Source organism: Dasypus novemcinctus, chromosome 20, assembly GCF_030445035.2.
Source record: "Dasypus novemcinctus isolate mDasNov1 chromosome 20, mDasNov1.1.hap2, whole genome shotgun sequence".
NCBI classification, from domain to species: Eukaryota; Metazoa; Chordata; class Mammalia; order Cingulata; family Dasypodidae; genus Dasypus; species Dasypus novemcinctus.
Window position 1 is genome coordinate 31,718,305 of NC_080692.1, and position 21,310 is coordinate 31,739,614.

At 34.3% G+C, this 21,310-nt stretch overlaps 1 protein-coding gene across 2 annotated transcripts; it reads right to left on the minus strand.

The window, feature by feature from the left end:
- Positions 1 to 2,051: 2,051 nt before the first annotated feature.
- LOC101434090 (NKG2-A/NKG2-B type II integral membrane protein-like) lies at positions 2,052 to 13,473 on the minus strand. Of its 2 annotated transcripts, XM_071210164.1 has the most exons (6): positions 13,248 to 13,473; positions 12,738 to 12,821; positions 12,074 to 12,124; positions 11,419 to 11,570; positions 4,167 to 4,267; positions 2,052 to 3,847 (listed from the first exon to the last, which is right to left on the minus strand). In XM_071210164.1, the coding sequence occupies exons 1-6, from the start codon at positions 13,432 to 13,434 to the stop codon at positions 3,736 to 3,738; spliced, it is 687 nt and encodes a 228-aa protein (XP_071066265.1). In that variant the 5' UTR covers positions 13,435 to 13,473; the 3' UTR covers positions 2,052 to 3,735. The 2 variants fall into 2 exon arrangements, with proteins under 2 accessions (XP_071066265.1, XP_071066266.1); XM_071210165.1 differs by lacking the exon at positions 12,074 to 12,124.
- Between the last annotated feature and the right edge of the window lie 7,837 nt (positions 13,474 to 21,310).

Consider the following 21,310-nt stretch of genomic DNA (forward strand, 5'->3'; position numbering starts at 1 on the left):
TAGCCTAAAAGTCCTAGATCTTTCCTATAGTGCATTCAGTTTTTCTCTATTAGTTCAATAGATTTATCAGCACCAAAAGTCAAGAAAAACAAGCACATAAATAATAAGAGGAAATTACTGATATTTTCACCAAACTGTTCTCTATTTTTTAACTAGTATGTGGCAAGCATATTGGTTGACCTTGAATATACAAAGCTGAATAAAGTAGAAAGCACAATCCCTGTCAACTACTTGCTCACAACCCATTGAGGGACAGGCAGGCATAGCATCTTGTTTTACATGAATATTTAATTTGCTGTGATAGAAATAATTATAGAAGATAATATCATGGATGACAATGTTCCAATAGGCTGCCAGTATCAGCTACGAGAAAATGGTGTTAGGGAAGACTTCCTAGATTTGGGTACTTTTTTGGATGAGTTTTAACAAATATGTAAGCTATCAAGGTGAATGAGGTTAAACAATACCAAGCACAGGAAACAGAAATGTCAAAGAAAAATAATAAAGAGATAGAATTTTTATCATAAGTACAACTATTTCCAATAGAAGGGCCTGTCCAATCCAATCCAGCACCACAAAGGAGAAACACGTCTCAGTGAGGTGATTTAATGCAAGTGCACAAGCAAGGAATCTTCCCCAAACCAGTTAAAAGTGAGAACGGGAATGAGAGTTTTTGTAGCAAAGGAGAGGGGAAGGGAAGAAGAAAAACGAGTGGTGCCAGGTGAGGAGGGTACATGCCATTTCTCAGTCCTGTGTTGTCTCAAGCACATTAAACTTGTTCTTGGATTCAGAGGCTAAAAAAACCACAGTTTAGATATTCCTGTGCTGGTTCAAGGTCTTCATGGTTTCTTTCTCAGCTGACCACTCAAGGAAATCAAGCTTTTTGTCTCTAAGAAAAGCACATATGTACCGAGTTATAATGTGCTCCTGACACCACTGTTTCTGGTTTCGTTTTGAGATGTTTTCTTATTCTTGTAAGCAAAACTGAAGAGGTCTGTTTAATATCCTTTAGGGAACTAAGGACAAAGAGTAAACTTCTAAAATTAGATTCATAGAACACCGGCTTAATTTGTTTCAGAATTTCCAGAGCTGTTTAAGTGAAGAAATTTTTAGTAAGCACATTTTCCAGCTATTAAATTGAATGAATGCAGCTATATGCAGTTCAATATTGTTTTATTAAGAGGGGGTATGAATAACTGGAGATGTAATGGAGCCTGGAACCACCTAGAACATAAGAAGTGGATATGGGTGAGAAGAAGACAGACTCATAAACTAAGCTACGTTGCTTGAGTAGCACCACATAGACAATAAAGAACCTTTCAGGAGTTTTAATCGAGGGATTAACAATGTCAAATTTGTGTATTTTAGGTAGACAATTTGACCTGCACAGAAGACAATAGATTTGATATTTAATGGGGATAAAAGAAAAAACAGGAATCATTATTTACTAGGTATAGTAAAAGTAAATGATGTTATTACCTAGAACCATGAAATTAGGAATGGTGAGGCCAACACTAGTTACAGCATAATGTGGTCCATTGACCATGAGGTGCAGCAGTGCTCAGAGATGTATTCACCAAGTGCAATGAATGTCCCATGATGATGTAGGCGGTTGTTGTTATGGGAGGAGTGGGGTGAGGGAGGGTGGGGTGGTATATGCGGACCTCATATTTTTTGAACATAACATTAAAAAAAAATAAAGACAAAAAAAATTACATCTGGGGCCATGGAGGACTGCAGGAAGCAGAACAATGTTTTCAGAAGGTAGAAAGAAGGAAAGAACTGTTAACTCAGAATTCTATATTCAGTGAAAATATTCTTCAGAACTGAAAATTATATCAATGCATTCTCAAAAATAAATGAAAACTAAGAAAATGTCACCACCAGAAGTTCTTTAAAGGAATGGCTAAAGGGAATTCTCAGGCAGAAAGGAAACTCTAAAAGAAGGAATTCTAGAACATTAGGAAAGAAAAAAACAACCAAAGAAATAAAAACATGGCTAAATACAATAGACTTTCATTTTATTTTTATATTTTCTAAATTTTGTTAGATGCTAATAGTAAATTATAATATTGCCTTGTATGGTTCACAATGTATGTAGAAGAAACATTTAAGGTAATTATATTACACAGAGAGCTCAGTAAAAGAACATGAAGGGAGGTAAGTTTTCTTCACTCAATCTGATTAAATATTTATAGCCATATTTTGTGATAATTTATGTTTTGTAATGTAACACCTACAGCAACCACAAAAAAAGCTATACAAAGAGATACAATAAAAACACTATACAGAAGTTAAAATCGAATTCAAAATAAATGTTCAAGCAGCCCATGGGAAGAAAACATAGACCAAAAAAAAAAAAAAAGGTATAAGAGGGAGAAAAACATGGCAAACTTATTTACACCAGAAAGAAGATATAAAGGTGTGATTATTTAGAGATAAAACATAGCTGTTTATGTAGAAAATCCAGAAGAATCTATATTTGAAATTATAGAATTAATACAAAAATCAGTAGTCTCTGGATATAAGATCAACATCCAAACCTGTATTATATTTCTATTCATAGCAACAAAATTTACAAAAGGATATATAAAAAATAAGGATGCCATTATCAAAAGCATGATAATGACAGCGCTATTTCTATAAGATTCCAATACAGAACAATATAAAATATGACAGAGAAATAACAGAAAACCTAAATATATAAAGATATATATCATGGTTTTGATCAAAAAATTCAACACTGTAAGGATGACAAATCTTAATAAATAACTTTAAAGATTAATGCAGTCTCATACAAAATCACAGTAGATTTTTAAACAACTTTACTGCGGTTTCATTCACACAGCATAATATTCAACCATTTAAAGTGGGTCTTTATATAGTCACAGAGTTTGCAACCATCATCATTATCTAATTTTAGAAAATTTTAATCACCCCAGAAGGACTCCCTGTACCCATTAATAGTCACTTCCCATTGCAATCTCCTCTCAGTCCTTGGAAACCACCTTTCCAATTTCTGCCTCTATGGATTTACATATTCTAGACATTTCATAAAAATGAAATTATACAAGTAATCTTTTGGGATAGGTGAATACAAAAAAATATATATATAATTTTGAGCAAAAGAAGGCAGACACAGAATAATTCCTACAGTATAACTTCTAATGCATACAGTTTAAAAACAGACAGTACTGGACTATGGTATTAAAAACAAGTGAGTGGGGAAGCAGATGTGGCTCAAATGGCTGAGCACTTGCTTCCCACATGGGAGATCCTGGGTCAATCTCTGGTGCCTCCTAAAAACAAAACAAAAACAAAAAGGAAACAAAGAAAAAACCAACAACTCAGGGGAGCAGATAAGGCTCAGTAGTTGAGTGCTGGCTTCCCACATATTAGGTCCCAGGTTCAACTCTGGCCCCGGTACCTCAAAAAAAGGAAAGAAAAAAATAAGTGACTATTAGCTTTGGCAAAATGAAATGGGTACTGGTTTCAAAGTGGCAGGGGAGGGGCTTCTGAGTTGCTAGTTCTATTTTATTTTGTTGGATTATATTGAAGGAACATTTGTGATAAAACATTGAGTGGTAAAGTAATGATTTCCACATTCTTTGGTGTGTAAATTATATTTCAGTAAAGCTTTTCAATACATTTCATATTAGAACAAGTGATGTAATTCATATGAGATTTTTGTGAACATAACATTATTTTCATTTCGTGAACTCAGGTGTTTTAACTCTAAAGCTCATGCTTACAAATATATAATTTTGAAGATTCACAACTGACTGATTGAAGGCCATCTGAGAGTAGCATAGCACAGTTATGTTTTTCATTTGATGCAACTATTATCCTGTTATGGAGAAAAATGAATAATTCTGTTATATTTTATGATGGCAATTCATGAATCAATGCCATTTTGCATGTAACAGTAATAGAGAGTATCACAAAATAGGTAATGACATTTTTCAGGTAATAATTGTAATGGTTATTTTGAGCAATGAGTACTCAATACTTAACATATATATAAGACTATTACAATTCACTTATTTCCAATATCTTTCTATAAAGTCTATAATGCAATTTAAATAAATGTATTAATAGTCCTCTTCTGAATTTTTCTTTTTTTGCAGCCTTTTTTCTTCTATATAGCATCATTTGGAAAAACTCACATTTTGCTGAAATTTGAGCCATGTGCCCAGAGCCATGGTTCATCACTGTGTTTACGGTGGAGTCCAGTCCATGACATATATAATAGAGACTTCAGAAAATGCTATCAGAAAACAAAGGATTTCCATTTAAATAATCATTAAGATGACATTATTATTTTTAAAATATGGGTACTGTTTTCTTTCATATGATCTTGAATTTTCAAAGGTAAGAGTACTAGAGTCTATCCTAACAATACAAATACATTAAAGTTGAAACCCTCTTTGCATTTCGCCAAAAATTTTCACAAATGTTTGTACTTTTAACTAATGTAAAATTTATACTTAATAGTTATTTTTCTCGTGTTAATAAGGAAAATTTAGATTAATGTAATTTAATAGTTGTTCTGTTTCATGAAATTAATATAGTACAGATTTAAATAAGTTTCCAGATACTTCCTTTTAAATCAATGTATTTTTCTACTATGGTTCCCAGAGTTAGGGCTTTTTGAAAGAAATGAAAGGTCTGCTGTTGAGGAGATAAATGACATGGAAACTAAAAACTTTGTTTTCTTGACCCCAAACTAGATTAGACACTCTCTTATGTTTCTGCATTGTTGGGATACCAATGGTCCAAACAAGGTGTCTCTGACCCATTTTTTCTAGTACTCCCCACTAAGTGCAACTATAAACCATCATGCTAGTCCCCACTCAGAATAACTAAAAAGACAGAGCAAACGAGAACTCTGGAGTGTGGAAAGAGAAAGGTGAAATGGTTTGGGACAAACTAGAACAGATGGATACAGGCCATTATATATCTTGTCATAACTTACAAAATTGCATGAGACAGAGTGTAAACTACAATGTAAACTATAATCCATGGTCAATGGTAATGCTTCAGTGTGTGTTCATCAATGGCAATGAATGTATCACACTAATGAAGAATGTAGTTAATGTGGGAAAGTGTGGGAGGGGGAGGTAGTGGGGCACATGGGAATTCCCTACATTTTTATGTAACATTTATGTAATCTAAAGTTTCTTTAAAATAAATATATATATTTTTTAAAAGAGCATCAAGCTTTCATATACTCAGCCCAACAGAAGAAGGTGACCTAGGTCCAGTGAATCCTGACCTTCTGCCTAGTGATAGAAGGTGGTTCAGGTAAATTTATCCCTCCTCTGAATTGAGACAATCCTGATTTCAGCACAAGGCAAGCCTGGCACTACTAGGAAGAGGGATCATCTGGGAGATCGACTAAAGTAAGAGCCAGGAGGAAGTGCTTTTCCTCCCCCAGAAAGAGAAGACAGAGCTGTAAGAGATGAGGGGAGAGAAGGAGTTCCCATGACGACAAGTGCTTAGCTCAGCAATAAATCCCCCTCCCCTGTCCGGAGAAGACAGGCAGCCTGGCCACACTGGCGAGAAGGATCCAGCCACAGGGAGTGGTGTCGAAAGCCTCTTCATTCCTGCAGGCCTGGAATTTTTATCTTCTGCTTAGAGAAACTGGGAAGGCAGGCATCCCCCACGGTTAGGAGAGAACCCATTACAACACACTCAGCCAGGGAAGTAAGCTTTGGTCCATAGACTGGTTCCACCCACCCAGTGGCACCAGGTGACCTGGCCTGGGGAAAGTTCTTCCAGCCTCTCAGGCAGCACCAGTGGAAACTAGTGGGAACCCCAGCAGCACCACATAAATTAAACAGAACAAAGTGATACTGCAAAGACCCTGAAAATTAACATGCCATCGGAACCACAGCCAAAAAAGTATTCCAGGAACTGTACCTAATCATTAACAGGGTGGCTGCACACTAAAATTTAAAACGCACAATTATATTTGCAGACATTAGGACATTTCTCTAAGTACTTAAAGGAATGCATAGGCAGAAAGCCATTAAGTACACAGAAGGCTTGAGCTACACCATCAGCCATCTTGACCTAATTGGCATTTATACTGATGTGGGCTATGGGTGGAAGGCTCTTTGTCTCTTCAGAGATAACATAAGCTGAAGGCTGTGGGTGTATGAAGGCTGTGGGTGTGGAAAGGTAAGAGGCTGCAGTCCTGCCCTTAGGGACAGTGGCAGCGGCTCCAGTCCCAGGAAATGTTTAACAATGCAAGGGCTATAAACTTTAAGTATTTAGGGGAAATGCAAAAAGTAAATATGCTAAAAGCTTATCTAGAATGTCTGGAGTCCATGCTAAAAGCTTACCTAAGATGTGGAAGATATATGCTAATTGAAGCCTATTGAGAACTGAAACAAAGGGACCATTTGGCCGTTCCTCTCTGTATAAAAGACGTTTGAAAATCTTGTTCGGGGCTCGGGATTCAAACAGAAAGCTCCCGAATCCGGCCGGCGGTCAATAAACCATTTTTCCTTCTCAAAATCATTCCTGAGTCCTGGCCTCTCTATACTCAAATAATTGAACTTCTCTTAAATGCCACAACAATACAACACTCCACACAACCGCAAGGAATACCCATTCTTTTCATGTGCACATGGTACATTCACAAAGACAGAGCACATCCTGGATCGAAAAAAATCAACAAATTTTAAAGAATTGATATCATAAAAAGTATGTTCCTTGAACATAATGGACTATAATTAGAAATCAAAAATTAAAAAAAAATATGAACCAAGATGTCAAAAAGAATGTCACAGGGGAAATTAAGAAAGAAAATTGAATAGAATAAAATGAAAATACAGCATATCAAATTTGTCAGATATATCTAAAGCAGTGCCATCTCTACATGGGAAAAAAAGAAAGAAACAATAAAATACAAATAAATTGGAATGGAAGGACTGAAACAAATTTTATGGATGATAAAATGGATATATAGAAAATCCAAATGAATGTACCAGTAAATTATTATAATAAAAAATGAGATTAGCAAGATTGCTGGATGTAAGATTAATGTATTCAAATAACTGTAGTGTGATATACTTGCAACAATAGAAAAGTAAATATAAATATGAGTTCAAACAAAAATGTGCAAGGCTTCTATATAAAACTAGAAACTGTATTGAGAGAAAAATAAATGGCAAAATATGTTAAGACACAATATCATAAAGATGTCAATTTTCAACAATTATGCTCTTGAGTAAACATAATTTCAGAAAAGTCACAGCATAATTGTGTGAATATATTTATGTAGAAATTTAAAGGATTAACTAACAAATACTCTTTTATTTTAAGATTTATTTATTTATTCCCCTCCCTTTTCTTTGTTTGTGCTCCCTGTGTCTGTTCATTGTATGCTAATCTTCCTTTTTAGGATGCAGTAGGAACTGAACCCGGACCTCCTGTGTAACAAAATACTCTTAAAAAAGAATTTTGAAGGATTATTTACTCTACTGAATATCAATATTCAAAGGCTTTAGTAATTTGGTCCTTGTGGTTCTGGTGCAAGAAAAAAACAGAATGGTGACACAGTTGTATCCAGAAATACACACACAATTTATAACAAAGGAGGCATAGAGAAGAATAGAGAAATGATAATCTTTGCTATAAATTATGCTCCATCAAAGTAGATACTGATATAATAAAGTATTGAGTTCTCTTCTAGTTAATAGCATCATAAATACAGTATTACAAAAAATAAACCAAATAGATTGTAGATTGAAATGTAAAAGGTAAAAACTAAAAGCAAGAAAGGAAAAGAAAAAACCTACAGATTAATATAGGAGATTTTCTTCATGAAATTTGGTTAATTTATGAAATAGGTACAAAAAAGCACAAATATCCTCAAAGTAATAAACTGAACTATGTTAACAGTAATAAATTCTGTTCATTTAGGTGTTGTTTTTTTTTTACTTCAGAGTTCTAAAAGAATTAAGTTTTGCTTTACTGATTCTTTGAAAATGAATGCTTTACCTCAATGAACCATATGCTACTTATAAAGAATTGAAGGCACGTTCCCAAAGTGAGTCAGTTTTGTTAATTTATCCTAATTGCTTTGGCTGGGAAAATTGGTATCTCTTTAACAACTCATCCATTGAGCCAATGCCATTCCATCAATCAAGTTGGAACTACAGAAATTACTACTAACTCCCTCTCCAATCATTCAGTACATATCCAAGCTGCAGCACTGCCCCCTTCTTACACCCTTTCCCTCCCCCACAATCCCTTACCATTATACCTGTATCACAGAATATATCCCCATGTACACTCAAATACCACCTCCCCTATGAAGCAAACACTGCTTTATCCTCCAAGGCTACAAAGCTAACTAAGACATGGTTCCTGGGTCTCCTGGGCTCCAGATTAAGCCCTGTAAGTGCAGGAATTCTGTCTTGCTTAACAAGCTTTGATCCTTCACAGTGCCTTCAAGAGAAGACACCAAATGAATGTGAAAGAGAGAGTGAGAGAAAGGGAAGGAGAGAGATAATGAGGGAGGGAGGGAAGAGGGAAGGAAGGAAGGAGAATAAATTGAATGACATATCTATCTCCTGAGTTTAAAAAATTATAATTTATTCACACTAATACACTTATAATTTTAAATCAATTACTTGGATAGAGTGCTCAATATATGTTTTTTCCCAATTAATTTATTTCTTAAATGTCTAACTCTCATCCTTTCTGAGTTGACCTTTGGTTAAGGTTTAAGAATGTTGCCACCTGGATGTCTATTTCTGTTTCTCTCTTTTCCCCTCTCTCTTATTCCTTTAAAATATGTGAGCTAAATTAGGTTAGGTACTCCAGATGACAATTCATTAATATGGTTGAGGCACTGGATCATATTTGTCACAAACTGAGCAGAACAAAGAGCCCCCATTGCAGACTTGGGAATGCTGAACTGACTGGGCTCTTTCACTGACTCCTAGTGATCCTGAAAAGTTTCTACTCTGAGACCCAGTGTCCTAATTAAAATGAGAGATTGTACCAGGTGTGTCTTCAGGTCCCTTTCAGCTTTAGGTCTTCTGGACAATTCTTCTCTATTCTGCTCTGATGGGTTTATCGAAAAAGACTAACTCCATGAGTAGGCAAAACAGGAAATGGCCTGAATCAGGGGCAGGCAAATGGTGGCCCACAGGCCAAATTCAGCCCAGTGCTTCTTTTTGTAAATAAAGTTTTATTGAAACTCAATCATACTATTAAGTTGTATCTAAGGCTGTTTCTGTACTCACAATGTCAGAGTTGCAACAGAATTAGCCTGCAAAGTCCCAAAATATATGGCCCTTTGCTTAAAATGTACACCATTCCGTAGTCTAAATGATATGCTTTGAGATGTGTGACTTCCTGCCTAAAGAACTCTCTTACAGACCTGAAATTTTACCATTAGAGGTAAAAACCCACAGATCCTTTGAAGACAAAACTCCTTAAGTATTAAGCAAATAGACCTTTTGTGGGAATCCAGTGGTTCCAACCTGGGACACTAATGAGAAAATGGAGGGACTTTGGGAGGCCAAAGCAAATGGTCAGGCACCAAAAACAAACATGCTTATACCCTGTCTTTGCCTGGATTGACTTTGGAGAGATGAGTTTCCAGATTGAGAGTCCTAGAGTAGAATACTAACGTGCAATTCCTGACATCATGATGGGTTTTCATCTAATTATGTAAATTTGCCACTTTGCCTAGCCCCTCATATCCAACAGCAGACACTTGCATGATGGTAGATGACAGGTACAAAAATAAAATCAGCAAGGGTCTAGATGCATTATTACCACTTGCAGGTTCTGATAAAATGGTGTATTTGAATCTCAAAATCCCTTAACACTTAATAAAGGACGTCAGTCACATAAGAAAACCCAAGCTTTATCATTGCATTCTTATGAATTCCATAAGCAGGTGACTCTGATCTATGGTGACAGTTCAAAATAAGGTTGCCTGGCAGGAAGTGGGTAATTTGATGGGAAAAGGGTGAAGGAGATTTCTGGGGTGTTGGAAATGTTCAACGTTTTCAAAAATAAATACATAAATGAACAAATGAATGAATGAATGCATAAACAAATAAATAAATACATACATAAATTTTGCTCATTAACAAACTCGAATATGAGAGGAAAAATATGTCATAGATGGGGGAAAAAACTATTTGTATCTCATAAAATCAAGAAAGAGCTCAGACTCAAAATATATCAAGAATTTGAGAGGAAAAGCCAAAGAACTGCATAGGAAAAATGGACAAGAGACAGGAAGGACCCTTCACAAGAGAGAACATCCTCCTGGCTAACAGCATATCATAATTTCTTCATTATTACTGTCATCAGGAAAATTCCTGTTATTATCTAAATGATATTGCTATATAACCTCAGAAGTACTACTACTCAAATTCCTCACAATGCTGAAGTTTGAGAGGATGTGGATCAACTGACACACTCAGACAATATCGGATAAATTGTATATTTGTAAAATGAACTGGTAAACTCTTGGGAGAATTGAATAATCTTTAAATACATATATACTATGGCCCAGAAGTTTCATTCCTATGCATATATGCAATATGTGGACAAAAGACGTAATCAAGGACATTCAGAGACTAATTTCATAATCCAAATATTAGAAACAACCTAAATTTCCATAGAATGGATTAAAAAATATTGCATTCACATAACACAGCAGTGAAAATTAACAAACTACAGCTAACTGAGACAACATAGGTGAATTGCTTAAATAACTTATGTGAATATAAAGGAGCAGACACAGAAATGCATACTATAGGATTCCATTTATATTCACCAAGGGCAAAGCTAATCTGGATTATTGAAAGTCAGGACAACAACAGTAGAAGAGAGAAGCGATGAGAGCAGACAAAGGGCAGGAGCACTGGGAGGCTGCTCCCCTCTAGCTCTTTTAATGACTGATTTGTATTATGTTAAGAATTACAAGGAGCCATTCACTTTGTGAACAGTCTGCACAGTTATGATATGTTTAGTTTGCTTTATGTATTGTAAAATTAATAATAAACTTTATTTTAGGAAAAAGTCATTTATAGCAGCATTGTTTTTCATGAAAACCAAGAACTCAAAATGAGCAAATATGCACTAATGGTATAAAAATATAAATGCAATACTAAATTCAAACAATAAAGGTGCATAGACTTAAAAATAAAGCATATGGCCAGACAAAAATATGGATGAATCCTCCAAAAATAATCCCTACTGAAATAAGTAAGACACTAATAGAAACTTATAAAGTAGGCAGAACTTTGTTCTGTAAGTTGCATAGGAATCTTCTGGAGTATCAACAATGTTTCTTGATAAATACTTATTATTCTATCAACATATATTTCTTTTTGTAGGTTATAGCTTATAAAAGTGTTGCAAATATTAAAATCTTACCATTTCTTCTTCATTATCTAAGTAAAGCAGATTAGATTTATTAGAAGCGCAGGCCATCAAACTTTCATTCCACATTTTTTTTTCAATACCAATGTAATAACAATTGTTGGAATATGTAAACCACTCCTTAGGACAACGACCACAATGATATGCTGAAGAAAAAATTACACATTACTATCCAGAAACAATTTGAATTTTTTTAAATGAAAATTAAATGATTTGTTTGCATAAGATAGATCAATGCAGGATTCCAGGCTGTTACATATAAAACAAAACACACAAACTCATATACATAGCCATGAAAAAGTTTCTGTCTCCCAACCACTAATCCATTACTCATATGAAACTGACAAAGAAAAATACATCCTACACATGTCCTGAAAGCACTGAACAACACCATTTTATTGTGAGTAAAATTATCTGCTTATCACATTATATCAATAGGAAATTTGATCAAAATGGAAAAATGAAGTTATAGTGATTTTAAATGAATACTTCTTATTGTCCCAAACGAAGAAATGTTCTCATATAAATGGTATTTGTGAAAATTTATTCCCAAATTTTAGTATTTTCCCCAAAAAAATCTTTTATCAATTTCTGCATGGCCTCAATTAGAGACAAAAATGTAACCTTTAATATCTGAACTTTTACACACCTTTCTGGGTTCTTGTTACCGAAGAATTTTTCTGCTCCAGTATTACAGTAGCTAGAAAAATTAAAGTAATTCTTATAAAGATTAAAATTTGCTGCAAATAAATCATAATAATTTTAGTTTCTTAGGATCCCAGGGTTTTATTAAAATTAGAATAATGTATATTAACAATGATTTTACCAAGAAAAATAATAAAGTAGTGAAGGTTCTGGGAAAAACATTCTGACAACCTAATGGATCAAACCTTACCATTTATTAAAGTAATTGATTTAACTTAATTTCAAATATTAATTTTTATTTCTCAATAACTTCTTCAGTCTCAATGCAATTCTTTGAGAAGTGAGATCAAAGTTAATATGTATTAATACAAATACCCTAATATATATATCAGCACTCACAATTATATTCATATATTTAGAAAGAAAGAGAGCTGATATACAAACATACACTTAGAATTAAAAACAAACACTTCCTACAATCATTCTGTTATTAATATTTTTGAAAAGTTGCGAATACCTTTCCACAATTAGTCCACATTGATGAGGCATCTGTATTTGCCAAGTTTAAGCAAACACAAATTAATACATTAAAATTAGCGTTCTATTTCCTAATAATATGCAATGTTTAGAGGCACTTCCAAGTCTTTAAAAACCTTTAAAGCACTTACAGGGAATCACTCTGACTGCCACTGTTACCACAGCGGCCGTCAAGACAAGCCATAGGAGTCCCAGAGTCGCAGCAGTCAGCCTCCCTGGAAGAGAGGGGGAAAGTGCAGAGAAGAGAAACGGAAACACTGAGAAAATGTAGATTAAGCCAATGTTTAGCAGATTTGCGTACAAGAGAACCCATATGCATGGGAGTCATGGACTTAAACTCCGGACCCGAAAACCATATCCCCCATTATAATTTTTCTCTAAGAATATACCTTTGCATTTTCAGTAAATATAATGTTCTGTGATTGTTCGTCAAAGACTACAAATATCTACAATGCCTGAGTAAAACTACTGCTCAGATTTCATATCAAAACACCGTATCTCCACTTCAAGTTCTGATCCTCAGAACAAAACTGATGTGAGCCTAATCCCTAAACCTTTTCCAGGTCTACAGCTTTACCTTCTCTTCCTTTGCAACTGCACATCCGAGCACCATTTTATTGAGGATGGATTAAATGTTTTACCTCTGCAGCGTGAATTCTTGCCATGTCCTTGGAGCTCCTGTGAAGCATTTTGAAGGTTCAGTTCCACATAGTTTATTTCCTGCTCAGTGACAGAACTGGAGCAATTAGTGCCCTTAGGTTTGATAGGCTGTCTCTTTGGGTCCTTGGCCAGAGCCACGTCAGAGTAAGTTACTGTTTGGTTATTCATCTTTGCAGCTGACTGTTGTGAGGGATTGTATTCTGTGAGAACTGTGCTTAAGAAAGGAATATACCTTGAATATAATGACAGGATCACTAAATCAACCTGGGGAGATGGGCGGGGCTAAGCATTAGTGCTCATTTTGCAGTTGTAAAACCTGAAGTTTTGGTTCTGATTTGTACTTACAGCTTCGAACAAGTGTCTCGTGGTGGAATAAGTAATTTTGGTTTTAGATATACTGCATTTGACAGAAAAGCCTTAGTTAGAGAAATGATAAGGAAAATTTTAATGAGCAATAAAGAAGTTCATAAATAAGAATATCATTATTTAAAGTCAGATTCCACAGAAATATTTTAATTCTACTGTAATATGTGTGATAATTAAAATGCTGTATTGGAAACAAATGATCTATCAATTTTTCAGCCTGTTTTGAAATCCAAGGATGGTTAAAGACTAAGTGGTCCAAAGATGGGAATTGGAAAGTTAGCAGAAATACTAGTTTCCTGCTCTAAAGTACTTTGACTTAGTGATCAACACTTATCTATAAAAGAGGAATTACCATGTGGTCTTTTTCTTATTAATAAATAGGTGGAGAGTTCTGAAAAATTATTAAAATAAGGAAATATCTTGTATGATCAAAAACATATGACATACTAAACTTATCCAAAACCTAAAGAATAATGGCAGTACCATAAATACAAAAGATAATGAAAAGATTTCTTTAAAGAAGTAATTGGCAATTGATTTAATGGCTAAAATATGAGGCCATAAAATCAATAAAAAATTATACAGCATTTATGGCATAACACTAGTTTCAAAATTCCAGAAGATCATATTTTTGTTATACTCTGTGTCAGTTCCTTTAGCTGTGTAAGTTCTTATAATAATTCAATTGTTAAATAATATATATTACTATTTTAAACATATTGTAAATATATTAATACAATTTTAAAATTAAGTCAATGGGCTCTGGAGTCAGTGAGATCTAAAATTGAATTCTAGCTTTGAAACTTATAAAAAGCAATGTTTAAAAAGTTACTTAGTATTTAGTATTCTAGTATTCTAATCAAATATGCAAATAATAAATACAATGCAATGCATATAAAACACTTACTTAACTGGCACTTATAATCTCTCAATATATGTTAACTATTTTAATTTTAATTTTAGTCACAGTCACCATAGTATTGTTTCTGATCCATATCAGTTAAAAATAATAAAAGAACTCTAGACAGGATTCTGCTGAAAATGTATGTTTCATTATTTACAATGCTTTTAGTTCAGTTTTTTAAAGTCATTGGCATTTATTATCAAGTTCACATTAGCTTTTTATGGAAAACACCTCTTCCTGATTTTTCTTAAATATCAAGTTGCTTTTATTTATCTAAGTAAGTGTACAAGAAATTATATTTGGTTTGTGCAGTTCAATGAATTCCTTCTTAAAATCCAGTAAAAAATGATGGGGCTAAATACAAAATACTACATTATCATATAAGAAAAATCTTCAACCAATTACAAAGTCCAAAACTAATTCATTGTTAAAGACTCATGGGATTTTACTTTAAAGAGAGTGATTTAAAAACTCAAATCTGAGTGTGTTTATGCATTTGACTAAATCTTTATAGGTAATAATTTGAATAATTTATGAAATATTTTAACATACTCTATATTTGAGGTTCAATTTTTGCCCTGAATCACTCAAAGATTCCAGGGTTCTACTTTGATTTTATTGTGCATTAACACCTCAGCTGCGTCATGGGCAGCATTTGTAATCTCCCACTAAATGAGGTGAGCGAGCAGGAAGACAGGTGGGCGGTGGCCCATACCTTCCTCAGAAAGTCATGTATCCTTTAGTAGGAAGGCTGGTGACACTCTGAAGAGACCTTCCAGAGCTGGGTAAGAAAAGAGATGTTTAAAGATACAAATCCAGGGCAAAAACAAACAATATCTATTCTCTTCACAGACTGTCCTATATGACTCATACTGAGATAAGAGCAGAAAAAGTAGATGCCTCACAGCTGTGTCATTTAAGGTATAAATTAGAAATTCTCACTCTTAAACTACTTTTAAGTCATTTTTATCTCATCCCACACCTCCACAACAAAGGTGACTTTGTGCTTCTATTAAAAGGACAAGTTTGAACTCTCAGTGTCATTTAGATTGCTCCTTTTTAACTTCTTTGGGGACATTGTTCTAAAGGTTTTGGTGAGAAAGAGGGCTTGACCACCCATGCAGTCAACTTGTTTCAACTTCAATCACAAACTCCATGAACCTAGGCTATGCTAACACTGTCTTAGATATCTAGTCTTACATTTAGAGTTGGTTGATAAATGCTGACATGAACTACTTCTTTTCTATACCTGCCTTTCTACATCAAATATCCTGCAATGCAGAGCACCATTATCAACATATATTTAATGATATTTGTCACCAATTCAGATGGATTAACAACATTTTACATTTTCAACCTTAAAATAGTTGGCACAAAGGCCATCATTCCCTAATTTATCTCCTTGATTTCCCTGCCCTAGGTCTTAAAATTCTTGCATTCAATTTAATTTAATTTTTTTTTTTTTAGGTACAAGGGCCAGAGATTAAACCCCAGACCTCACATGTTGGAAGCCAGCACTCAACCACTGAGTCACACTGAATCCCCTGAGATGGTTTTTTCATTTGTTTGCTTGCTGCTTGTTTTTTTGTTTGTCTATTTTCACAAGGCACCAAAGATTGAACCAAGGATTTCCTATATGGGAAGCAGGAGCGCAACTGTTTGAACATATCTGCTACTCAGTTTTATTCTTCTTTTAAATAAATTATTTGGTCATTGGATATTCCCTGATAAAAATAAATATTTCATGGAAAGAAGAAACATTGAGCTCTTGAGCTATATCAACATGTCAGAGATTGATAGAAATAATGGCTCATTGTGATATAGGCCAGAATTTCTGGGGAAGATGGCAAAATAGGGAGCTCCAGGGCCTCGGTTCTTCCACCTAAGCACTGATTGAATGTACAGGAATTGACCGAAACAACTATTTTGAAACTCCAGAGGCCAGAGGAACACTGTACAGCATTCAGGGAAGAGCAGGAGGAAGAGGCAGATAAATTACAGTAAAGAACTGTAAATTGCTTTCTTCATGTGATGAATATTGATGCCCATCCCCATTCCCACAGCAGGCTGCCATGGGGTCCCTGAATAACATCTGGATACAGAAAGGGACATAATAAACCTCTTCTGAAGAATAAGGGTATGTATGACCAATTTCTAACAACAGTTTTGAATAGCAAATTTGGATCCCTGGGTCCTGGCTCTGAAGGCAGCTATTATTTCAATCTGTCATGGACAAAGGCTGCAACAATCATTGCTGAAATCTTCCCTGAACAGGGGCAGAAGTGGTGGAGATTTAAAGATGTAGAGCTTCCTAGGACTACAGGGAGAAATTAGCTGAAGAACTACATTTGCTGGGCATGCCGGGAAAACTCAGCTTGGGGAGCCATTGGAGAAGATTTTGGCACCTTTCCTGATACCCTCCATAGGGCTTTTCAGAACTGGTCTGCACCCCCTTCATGGGCCCCTCACCATGTAATGTCTGGGAAGATGAAACTGGGAAAATCCTTCCAGAGGAGACCCTCTTCTCAGAAATTTCCCTCCAGACAAAAGCAACATGAGACAATGAAAGGATTATTTTTTTAAAAAATCTATTCAGGCAGACAGTCAGGAACAAAAGCTTGCTGGGCTCAGATACATGAGAGAAGGAAGTTTGTCTCCTGAGAAACTGGAAACAACCAAACTCCTATATATAAGGGAACAACAAGTAACTAACAAGCAAAAGCCCAGGACAAGACAGGGAAAACCCTATGCAGCACATTTGCCTTGGGCAGATTCTCCAGATAGGAGGGTTGAAGTTCAAGAAAATCTCTGTGCTATCAGCAGCTGGTTAAAAACCAAGAAACAAACATTCCAGAGAGTAAATCACAAAATTAACAATTTAAAATGTTAAAATGTACCCTGTGCTACAAAAGAGTACAAGACAAACAAAGAAACAGGAAATGACAGCACATGCAAAGGAAGAGGATAAAAATACAGAAAACACTGACAAAGAAGACAGGAATGTAGACATACCAAATACAGAAAATTCTAACAAAGAAGACAAGAATGCTTTTTAAAAATGATTTTAAAAAATGCTCCAGGAGATGAAGGAAAGCACAGAGAATAAATTACAATATATCAGGAAAATGATGAATGAACAATATGAGTCTCACTAAAGATATAGAAATTTTAAAAAGGAACCAAATAGAACTACTGTAGTTGAAGAGCACAACTGAAATGAAAAATGCCCAGTAGGGTTACAACAGCAGATTGAAACTGACAGAAGAAAGAAACAGTGAACTTGTAGATAAGAGACAAAGTGAGTCAGGCTGAGGAGCAAAGAGTAAAAAGAAATATTAAACACCATCAAACACACTAATATACATATTATGGGAATTCTGGAAGGAGGAGAAAAAGAAGAGAAAGAAACAAAAGAAATAGTCAGAGAAATAATGACAGATAACTCCCCAAATTAAACAGAAGACATGAATATGCACATCCAAGAAGCCCAGAGAACACCAAACAGGAATAACATGAAGAAAAATAAACCCCAATATAAACTAACCACATTATTGAAAACAAAGGACCAGGACAGAGTTCTAAAAGCTGCAAGTGAAAAGTAATACATTATATACAAGGAAGTCCCAATAAGATTGAGTGCTGATTTTGCATCAGAAACCAGGGAAGCAAAAAGGAAGTGGTTGAAATATTTAAGGTGCTGAATGCAGCCAAGAATTTTATATCTGGCAAGGTTCTTTTTCAAAAATGAGGGAAATGAATACATTATCCTATAAACAAAAGCAGAGGGAATACATCACCATTAGACCTGCCATACAAGCATTGCTAAAGGAGGTTTTTCAGACTGAAACAAAAGGACACTAGACAGTGGTTCAAAGAAGCATAAAGAAGAAAGACCTGTGGTAAAGGTAATCTTTTGTGTAATTATAAGTTCCAGTATTATTGTATTGTACTTTTTGGTATATAATTCCACTTCTTACTTAGAACAGGTGCTAAAATGCAAATGCTTAAAAGGTAATGATAAATCTCTGTTTTTGGATATAAAATATACAAAGATATAAATGGGAACAAGTACAAAAGATGGTCATGAGACAAAGCTGTAAAGGAAAAGTACATGTACAGGTTATTGAAGTTAAGTTGATATTAAACCAAATCTAATTGTTACATATTTAGGATATTAAATTTTAACCCTATGGTAACCACAAAGTAAACATATGAAAAATATATCCAGATAGAAATGATAAAGCACTCAATATGGTACAGCACAAGAGAGCAAATAATTATAAAGTAGGTTTTATTGGAAGTTAGGAATAAAAAAGCAATAAGACTTACAATGTGCAAATAGCAAAATGGCAGAAAAGTCCCATATTATCAGTAGTGACTTTAAATGTAATTGGATTGAACTCTCCAGTCAAAAGACTGAGATTGGCAGAATGGATTTTAAAAAAGCATGAGCTAACAACAATAATCTCAAAGCCAAAATACAAGTAGGTTGATAGTGATGTAGGTTGAAGTAAGTTGATGGTTTTCTGGCTTTCTTCATTCAAATTAATGTCCTCCAGATCCCTCCATCTTGGCAAAAGCTTCATGACTTCATTTCTTCTTATATCTGCATAATATTCCATTGTGTGTATACACCACAGATTGTTTATTGGTTCTTCAGTTAATGGACACCTGGGTTCTTTCCATCTTTTGGCGATTGTGAATAATGCCACTATGAATATTGGTGTGCAGATATCTGTTCACATTACTGCTCTCAGTTCTTCTGGGTATATACCAGTAGTGGAATTTTCAAATCATGTGGTATATCTATATTCAACTTCTTTAGGAACTGCTAAACAATCCTCCACAGTGGCTACACCATTCTACATTCCCACCAACAGTGAATAAGTATTGCTCTCTCTCCACATCATCTCTAATACTTGTAGTTCTCTCTGCCTGTTTAATAATGGCCATTCTAATAGGTGTGAAATGATATATCATTGTAGCTTTGATTTGCATTTCCCTAATAGCTAGTGATATTGAACACTTTTTCATGTATTATTTTGCCATTTGTATTTCTTCTTTGGAAAAATGCCTGTTCAAGTCTTTTGCCCATTTTTTAATTGGGTTGTTTGTCTATAATAGCCTTTTTGTAGAAAGTGAAAAGTTAAACCTCTATTTCATATTGAAACTGGCTCTGAATCCTCAAAACAATCTTGAAAAAAGAAAAACAAAGTTGGAGAAATCACACTTACTACAAAGTTGCAGTAATCAAGTCAACATGGTACTAGCATAAGTATGTTCCATTGAATAATAGAATAGAATTGCGAATCTAGAAACAAACCCATGCATCCATGGCCAATTGGTTTTTGAGAAGGGTAATAGGCTCTAAAACAAATGGTGCTGGAACAAATAGATATCCACATGCAGAAGAATGAAATTGGATCCCTAGCTCACGCCTTATACAAAATTAACTCAAGAATGATCAACAACATAAATATAAGAACTAAAATAATGAAACTCTTAGAACAATGCATAGGGACAAATCTTTACAATTTAATATTTGGCAATGAATTCTTAGATATGACAACAAAAATAGAGCAACAAAAGAAAAAATTGATAAATTGTACTTCATCTAAGTTTAAAAAAAACACATTTGTGAGTCAAAGGAAACCATCAAAACAAAGAAAAAAAGTCTAAAAATTGGAAAAATATTTGTAAATCATATGTCTGATAAAGGTTTAGTATATGGAATAAATAAAGTATTCTTACAACTCTACAACAAGAAGACAAACTACCCAACGTAAAAACAGGCAAAGGGTTTGAATAAACATTTTTCCAAAGAAGATGTACAAATGGCCAACAAAACTATGAAAAAATACCCAACACTATTAGTCATTAGGGAAATGAAAATCAAAATTACAATTAAGTATCACTTCACACCCACAAAGATGGGTATAATAAAAAAATGGAAAGTAGCAAGTGAGGATGTGGAAAATTAAAACCCCATTTCATTGCTGTTAAGAATGCAAAATGGTTACCTGTTCTGGAAAATAGTTTGACAATTCTTCAAAAAGTTGAATATACAATTAGTATATGACCCTATAATTCCGCTCTGAGATGTACAATCTAAAAGATTTGAATAAGGTACTCAAACATGTACATTTACACTACAAGGAAGTTCAAAGCAGCACTGTTCATATTAGCCAGAAGGTAGAAACAATCCAAATGTCCTTCAAAGGATGAATGGATAAACAAATTGCAGTATATAGCGTATAAACTTTGCAGGTACTATTTTAGGCATGAAAAGTAATGAAGTACTAACATGACACAATGTGGAAGAACCTCCAAAATATTGTGCTAAGTAGTCAGGCAAAAAAGTCACATAATGTGTAATTCAAACTATATGAAATGACCAGAATAGACAAATTAATAGAGACAGAACATGGATTGGTGGTTGTTAGGGGCTAGGGGGTAGGGAAAATGGAGAGAAAGTGCTTAATGAGTAAAAGGTTTTATTTTAGAGGTATGGTAAGGTTTTGGAACTAGACGGAGGTGGTAGTTGCACAACATTGCACAGACATATTATAATGAAAGTAGTGTTATTGTAAATGGACATATTACAATATTATAATGCAAGAAGTGGTATTGTAAATGGAGAGTCATCTTTCATAATGTTAGCTTATTCAGACCATTAAGGATATGTTTTTAAATTTGTATATCTCTAATAATGCAGATTCAATACAAGAATTGAAAGGAAAAATTAACAAATGAAAAATCAGAATGGATATTTAA

What these genes read in the sequence shown, in the direction of transcription:
- LOC101434090 (XM_071210164.1), bottom strand. Translation starts at nt 13,434, where the DNA reads ATGAATAACCAAACAGTAACTTACTCTGACGTGGCTCTGGCCAAGGAC. An exon ending in GGTAACAAGAACCCAGAAAG is followed by an intron (nt 11,571 to 12,073) that starts GTGTGTAAAAGT and finishes TTTTTTCTTCAG; the next exon opens with CATATCATTGTGGTCGTTGT. An exon ending in TAGATAATGAAGAAGAAATG is followed by an intron (nt 4,268 to 11,418) that starts GTAAGATTTTAA and finishes GTTTTCTGATAG; the next exon opens with CATTTTCTGAAGTCTCTATT.